Source organism: Rhinopithecus bieti, unplaced genomic scaffold (genome assembly GCF_001698545.2).
Source record: "Rhinopithecus bieti isolate Rb0 unplaced genomic scaffold, ASM169854v2 scaffold_50562, whole genome shotgun sequence".
Taxonomy (NCBI): Eukaryota; Metazoa; Chordata; class Mammalia; order Primates; family Cercopithecidae; genus Rhinopithecus; species Rhinopithecus bieti.
This window is the reverse complement of record NW_016819751.1, coordinates 28,288-36,185: the sequence shown is the minus strand read 5'-3', so window position 1 is coordinate 36,185 and position 7,898 is coordinate 28,288. Positions and strand designations below refer to the sequence as shown.

General features: G+C 40.2%; 1 protein-coding gene across 1 annotated transcript in view; it reads left to right on the top strand.

Moving 5' to 3' along the window:
• The first annotated feature begins 3,372 nt into the window (after positions 1 to 3,372).
• LOC108519915 (cytochrome c oxidase subunit 7B, mitochondrial) overlaps positions 3,373 to 7,898 on the top strand; it is a 5,963-nt gene continuing 1,437 nt past the window's right edge. The window contains exons 1-2 of the mRNA XM_017859205.1: positions 3,373 to 3,522; positions 6,629 to 6,753. Coding sequence (XP_017714694.1) covers positions 3,483 to 3,522; positions 6,629 to 6,753 — 165 coding nt within the window. The 5' untranslated portion in view covers positions 3,373 to 3,482. The remainder of the gene's footprint in view (positions 3,523 to 6,628; positions 6,754 to 7,898) is intronic.

Sequence of the window (7,898 nt, the reverse complement as noted above, 5' to 3'; positions counted from 1 at the left end):
GATGGTCTCGATCTCCTGACCTCGTGATCCGCCCGTCTCGGCCTCCCAAAGTGCTGGGATTACAGGCGTGAGCCACCGCGCCCGGCACTGAGGGAAATTTTTAAAGGTAAATATGAACAAGAGCTTGTTGAATACCTATTGTGTCCTAGAAACTGTGCCAGGGGCGCTGAAAAAAGAGGACATCAAAGATTATTTTTAAAAGTTTTTATTTATGGCCTTTTTTGAGATGGAGTTTCGCTCTTGTAGCCAAGGCTGGAGTGCAGTGGCGCGATCTCGGCTCACTGCAACCTCCTCCTCCCGGGTTCAAGCGATTCTCCTGCCTCAGCTTCCCGAGTAGCTGGGATTGACAGGCGCCCACCATCACGCCCGGCTAATTTTTCGTATTTTGGTAGAGACTGGGTTTCGCCGTGTTGGGGCAGGCTGGTCTCGAACTCCTGACCTCAGGTGATCTGCCCGCCTCGGCCTCCCAAAGTTCTGGGATTACAGGCTTGAGCCACCGCCCCAGCCGGCTGCATTTTTATTTATTTATTTATTTTTAATCAGTTAAACTCCTTGACTTAACTATTTAAAGCACCAACAAGGACTTTAATTGCAGGTTACAGATAGCAAATTCCTTCCTTTTATTCATTATTTTGTTTGGGGATGGGTGCAAAAGTAAGGTTGTAAAGAAGAAAAACACCAACAAGATAAAATCAATCTGCCTGCAATTTGGATTCATTTTGATGGTGTGGAAAATATTATATGACTATTATTTTAGGCGCTACTGGAAAAAAAAAAAAACAGGAAATTAATTTCAGTATGTTGGAGAGACAAGGAGATGGGATGGAAAGAAAAATAGCTGGTTCCTAAGTGAAGAGATGTGAAGTAGAGATGTGAAAAAAGTTAAATTATTTATGGAAACTTATATTAAGAAAATGCAGGCCGGGTGCGGTGGCTCATGCCTGTAATCCCAGCATTTTGGGAGGCCGAGGTGGGTGGATTACCTGAGGTCGGGAGTTCGAGACCAGCCTGACCAACATGGCAAAACCCCGTCTCTACTAAAATATAAAATTAGCCGGCCATGGTGGCGCAGGCCTGTAATCCCAGCTACATGGGAGGCTGAGGCAGAAGACTCGCTTGAACCCCGGAGGCGGTGGTTGCAATGAGCTGAAATCGTGTTATCGCATTCCAGCCTGGGCAACAAGAGTGAAAGTCCGTATATATACAAAAAAAAAAAAAAAAAAAAGAAAATGCAAAATAAAAGTACACTGAGACATACTGTGTGATTCAATTTATATGACATATGACATTCTGGAAAAGGCAAACTCATTGGTACAGAGAACAGATTAGTGACTGCCAGGGGCTAGGTTTAGGGAAAGGGGTTGATTACAAAGAGGTCAAACAAGGGTATTTTTATGATGCTAGAACTATTCTGTCCTTAATTGTGGTGGTGGTGGCATAATTGTATGCATTTGTCAAAACGCATAGAACTGTACACTAAAAAGTGAATTTTACTGTGTGTATGTTTTAAAATAAAATTTTAAAGTTTAAAAGGGTTATCTTACCTATCATATTGGCAAAAACCCAAAAGCTTGACACTACATGCTATTAGCAAGGCTGTGGGGAGACAGGCACCCTTTATATTAATACATTGCTGGCGGGAAGGCAAAATGTTACATCTATAATTTGGCAATATCTAACAAAACTACATATATATTTATCCTTTAATCCAGCAATCCCACTTCTAGTAACCTACCTTGGAGAGATACATCCAGCAATATGAAAATATGTGTGCACAAAGTTACTCATTTCAGCATTATTGAAACTGAAATATTCTTGAAACTACCTAAATGTTCCAACATAGGAGATTTATTGAATATACTATAGCACATATACACCACAGATTTTGCAGCTGTAAAAAAGGAATGAGGAAGACTTATGTAAAATGATAGTGGATTTTTATGCTACATTTGTATAAAATAGAGAAATAAGAAAACATACAGGTATTTGCCTATTTTTGCAAAAGGAAACACACGAAAGATAAACCAGAAAGTAATGAAATCGGTTACCTATAGGAATTGGTGGAAATGGAATGCAACAGTTGAGAGGGAATGACACTTCTCTAAGTACACTAGTCTGTTTAATTTTGACTTTTGGAATAATGTTAATATTTTCAGTAGTCAAAATGTATAATCAAATCATTTAGTTTTACAAGATGAAAAAGTCTTAGAGATGGATAATGGTGATAGTTGCACAACAATGTGAATGCCATTAATGCCACTGAACTGTATGTATTTTACTTTTTGTTTTGAGACAGGTCTCAGGCTAGAGTGCAGCGGTGCCATCTGGGCTCACCCTAACCTCCGCCTCCCCGGTTCAAGCAAGTCTCATGCCTCAGCCTCCCGAGTAGCTGGGATTACAAGCGTGTGCCACCACGCCCAGCTAATGTTTTTGTATATTAGTAGAGAAGGGGTTTTGCCATGTTGCCTTTTCTTTTCTTTCCTTTCTTTCTCTCCTTCCTTCCTTCCTTCCTTCCTTCCTTCCTTCCTTCCTTCCTTCCTTCCTTCCTCCCTCCCTCCTTCCTTCCCTCCTTCCCTTTTCTTTTCTTTTCTTTTCTTTTCTTTTCTTTTCTTTTGAGACGGAGTCTTGCTCTGTTGCCAGACTGGAGTGCAGTGATGCAATCTCAGCTCACTGCAACTCCGACTTCCTGGTTCAAGCGATTCTGCCGCCTCAGCCTCAGCTTCCTAAGTAGTGGGACGACAGGCGCGCGCCACCACGCTTGGCTAATTTTGTATTTTAGTAGAGACGGGGGTTTCACCATTGTGGCCAGGCTGGTCTTGAACTCCTGACCTCGTGATCCGCCCACCTTGGCCTCTCAAAGTGCTGGGATTACAGGCGTGAGCCACCGCGCCCGGCCAATAGCTTTCTAAATTTGTTTTATCACATATTTATCTACATATTACAATAGTTTTTACTATTCTTGTAACTTTTCTCTAAACTTGAAGTTATTTGAAAACTAAAAACTAAGCCAATTAGTATAGTAGTAATAGCAGACAAAAAAAAAATGACAGAAGTAAAGGAAGTTTTGGGGGAACAGAAAGAAGAAAGAGCTAGTGTGGAGATACCAAACCGAAGCTTGTGGAACTTTAACACCATTTTGAACCTAGTTCCTTAAATGATTCCGCCGAAGATCAGTGTCTCGGCTGCCCTCTATAGAGCTCTAAACCTGGCTTAGAGGAGTTCTTTCGTTCTTCATTAACCACCACCCACCTTACGTCATTTTATAAAGCCGGAAACTACATTTCCCAAAAGGCCATTTTTTTCCCTCGCGGTAAAAAGGATTGCAATTACTATAGGTTTTACAGATCTCGCGAGATTTCACCAAATGCATTAAGAATCCCGGCTGAAAGCCATTTTGTTTTTCAGCTCTGTTCAAGGGTACCTGAAGCGAATTTGCACCAAAGCAGCAGCTCCATTGTCGCAGTTCTAGCTTCACCTTCACGATGTTTCCCTTGGTCAAAAACGCACTAAATCGTCTCCAAGGTGAGCAAAAATTATGACAAATCATTTACAACAACCTTATATCAATTTATCCTCGCAGCCTCGTGTCCTTTCCCTCTACCAACATCTCGGCCTTCTAATCCTGAATGCTGTCTCCCATCTCGTCCCAAGTCATTGGGATGATGTCGTTAGCATTGGCTTTATCACCCAGTCTTTCTGTTTCGGTTTCCAGCTCTGTTTGTGTTATCGGAGTGATAGTCTAGCTCTGCTTTTTAATTCTTCAGTAACCTGTGATTTCAGGGAAGGACACTCTTGGTAGACACCTCGTTCCTTAAGTGATGTCCTACATTTTAGCTTTGGGGATATGTTTACTCCTAACCCTGTATAGAAGAATATCTTCTCCAATTCCTATTACTGCAATAGACGGAAACTGTAAATCTAGCTCTTCACATGGTTTAATTGCAGGGAAACAACCCAAATGGTATCGATGCAGCTTTGAAGTTATTTGTGGATTAACAATGTTAGCTGGGCAGGCGCGGTGGCTCACGCTTGTAATCCCAGAACTTTGGGAGGCCGAGGCGGGCGGATCTCCTGAGGTCAGGAGTTCGAGACCAGCCTGACCAACATGGTGAAACCCTATTTCTACTAAAAATACAAAAATTAGCCCGGCGTGGTGGCGGGCGCCTGTCAATCCCAGCTACTTGGGAGGCTGAGGCAAGAGAATCGCTTGAACCCGGCAGGCGGAGGTTGCAGTGAGCCAAGACTGCCACTGCACTCCAGCCTGGGCAACAAGAGCGGGACTCCGTCTCGGAAAAAAAAAAAACAAAACAATGTTAGCTGTCCTGAAAGTAATCGTGTTCATTTTTTTCTCATCGAAAGGTTGGGCAGGTACAGGGAGTTTTGAGACCAGCATTATGTAGTGAAAATGCAGTAGACTGAGGAGAACAAATTAATTTTCATACTTGATTTGGGCAGAAGGTGACCTTCAGTAACGTGGGCAGTTGTTACACAATGAAAGTGACCCTGAATTACTATTTAGTTTGTTTAGCCATCTTTTGATTTTCACTTAACAGAATCATTGGAGGATGTTACTAGATTGTCTTCTAAACACGTAAGCAACTTTGAAAATAACTACAAAATATTAACTGGACTATTTTCATATTCCAAAAGTAGCATTTATTATCTCTTTTATTTTGGGCATATGATTTAGCCTCTCTCAACCTCAGTTTCCTTCTTTGTAAAATAAGTAATTTGTAAATAATGCCTAAATTGTAAATTGTAAATAATACCTATTTCATGGGGTTGTTGGAGATTTTATGAGATCCCCAATGTATGGTAATTAAACAGTTGTCACAGAGGAGAGGGCTAATGAAATCCACCAGAGTTACATGAGTGTGTTGAAGTTATGAGATGTTGCAGAATTTTTTGGTAGTCTTAATTTCTTTGCTTTTTGAGCAAATAGGGCCACCTTGTACCTCAGGAAAGGTTTTTTTGTTTTTTTTCAGTGTGGAATTCACATGCCCACTTCTTATCTTTTCTGGAGCAGAATATATTATGAAATATTTGTAAATTTGCCTATCCCAGTGTGACTAAAAGATGAAAAGGGAAAGCTATGTAAGACAATTAGAAGATCCAATAATGGTCAGATTAACTATCATGAAGTAACCCATTGCACCACGTAGAAATATTAATTGCTAGTGAATGGGCAACATTGCAGTTTCTTTTTTTTTTTTTTTGAGACAAAGTTTCGCTTTTTTTGCCCAGGCTGGAGTGCAGTGGCTCAATCTTGGCTCACTGCAATCTCAGCCTCCCAGGTTTAAGTAATTCTCCTGCCTCAGGCTCCCTAGCTTTTCATTATATATATAAGTACCTTTTGAGGCTCTTTAAAACAATAAGGACCTGCTACTTAAATTGGACAGGAAGGAAAAAAAAAACAAACAGCTAGAAACAAGCTTTTTCCAGTCTCGGCTGTTTCCCAAACCCTCCTTTTTAGTTCCTCCAGGGTCTGTTTGGAAACTTTTTTGTTCTCTTTCTACTAGTATAATAGTAACAGCAAAGTTTATCATTCTGCTCAAAAACTAACTCCTTAGCTAATTCTACTTCCTTGTACGAACGATATTGATTTTTATCTACATGTGTAATCCTCTAGACTGGAAGTTACTTGAGGACAGAATCTCTGTCTTACACTTTTTTATGTACCCCATTTCTTATTTTTATTTTTAGGGACAGAGAATTGCTCTGTTACTCAGGCTGGAGTGTAGTGCTGTGATCATAGCTCACTGCATCCTCTAACTCCTGGACTCAAATCATCGTCTAGCTACAGCCTCCTGAGTAGCTGGGACTACAGGTGTACGTGCACCACCATACCGGGCTAATTTTTAATTTTCAATTTTTTTGTAGAGACAGGGTCTCACTGTGTTTCCTAGCTGGTCTAACTCCTGGCCTCAAGCGATCCTCCTACCTTGGCCTCCAAGAGTATTGGGATTACTCCGAAAGTACTGGGATTACTGGGCCACTGTGCCCGGCCCACTAATTTTTTAAAAATCAAGATCACTCTAGTTTTGGCGAGTATTTTTGTTACTGTAGTAATTTTACAATCATAAGCATTTAGTGTGCTTTAATTTGAAGTTCATTTGAGTTCATTCGCCCTTGTATGTTGTAAGTTGTTGGGCTCTATTAGTAAACTTTAATGAAAATTTAAGTCATAAGTATTCGAATTAATCAATGGGAGCCAAAATTTCAGGGGTTATGTAAATACCACTTTGTAGAGAATGTTACTGACATCATTCATTCTTTGGTTTTTTTCCCAATACTATTATGAAAACTCTGAGGCATACAGAAAAGTTGGAAGAATTGTATGAACACCCATATACCCACCACAAAGATTCTACAGTTAACATTTTGCTATGTTTTATCACATATCTATCCAAAAAGAAGATGAATCTGTCAATTCATCTTCTTTTTGATGCATTTCAAAGTACACTGCTTTGCTTTGATTAATAGCAACAATATGTTTTAACATTTTATTGAACTACATAATACTGTAAAATTAACTTCCTTGGCTTTCCTGATTGGAAGTATCAATCACATATGTTTTCTTTTCCTGACAATTGATAATATGCTTCTGTAATTTTTTTTTTCCTATAAGTTCGAAGCATTCAGCAAACAATGGCAAGGCAGAGCCACCAGAAACGTACACCTGATTTTCATGACAAATACGGTAATGCTGTATTAGCTGGTGGAGCCACTTTCTGTATTGCTACATGGACATATGTAAGTACTATTGATTAATAATTTCTATTTTAGATGTTTTTCATTCTCATTTAGTCTGTGCATTCAAAGTGTCTTGACATAGTAGTGTACATATCTAGTTAGGAGGGACTTGAGAGATTGTGTAATCTAATTACCTACCCAGTACAGAGTTTTTTTTCCCGCAGCATTCATCCATCTTCTGGTCTTAACATTCCCGGTAATAAATTGCTTACTGGATCACAAGGCAGCCCTTTCCATATTATGTAGCTGTTTTTTGTTTGTTTGTTTGTTTGTTTGTTTAGAAGGAGTCTCGCTCTGTCCCCAAGGCTGGAGTGCGGTGGTACGATCTTGGCTCACTGCAACCTCTGCCTCCCTGGTTCAAACAATTCTTCTGCCTCAGGCTCCCGAGTAGCTGGGACTACAGGCGCACGCCACCATACCTGGCTAATTTTGATTTTGTTTTTTATTTATTTATTTTTTTGAGACGGAGTCTCACTCTGTTGCCCAGGCTGGAGTGCAATGGCGTGATCTCGGGTCACTACAACCTCTGCCTCCTGGGTTCAAGGGATTCTCCTGCCTCACCCTCCCAACTAGTGGGATTACAGGCACCCTCCAGTATGCCCGGCTAATTTTTGTATTTTTAGTAGAGATGGGGTTTCACCATGTTAGTCAGGCTGGTCTCGAACTCCTGACCTCAGGTGATCCGCCCACCTTAGCTTCCCAAAGTGCTGGGATTACAGGTGTGAGCCACCGCGCCCAGCCTTGTGTGGCTGTTAAAAGGATTGTATGGTGAGTTAAAAATCTGCCTTTTTCCTATGCTAACCATCGTTCATTGCAACACAGAAATTCTGATCCACTTCCATATAACAGCCATCAGATAATAGAAAATTGCTGTCATATCTCCTGAATTTTCTTTTTCAAATTAAACATCCTTAGTTCTATCAGTAATTTTTTTGTTCATGATTTCCAGGATTTTTACTACCTTGGATCACCTTCCTGTACATAACTTCACTTAACAATTTTTCTTTTAAAATTTTGCGCTTAGAACTTAGCACAATATTCCTGACAGATGAGATGTAATATAACTTTTTATATTTTAGTTTCTTTACATCTTACATTTAACAATCTGTTTTTCAGTCACTGTACTTACTAGCAAAAAGTAGGAG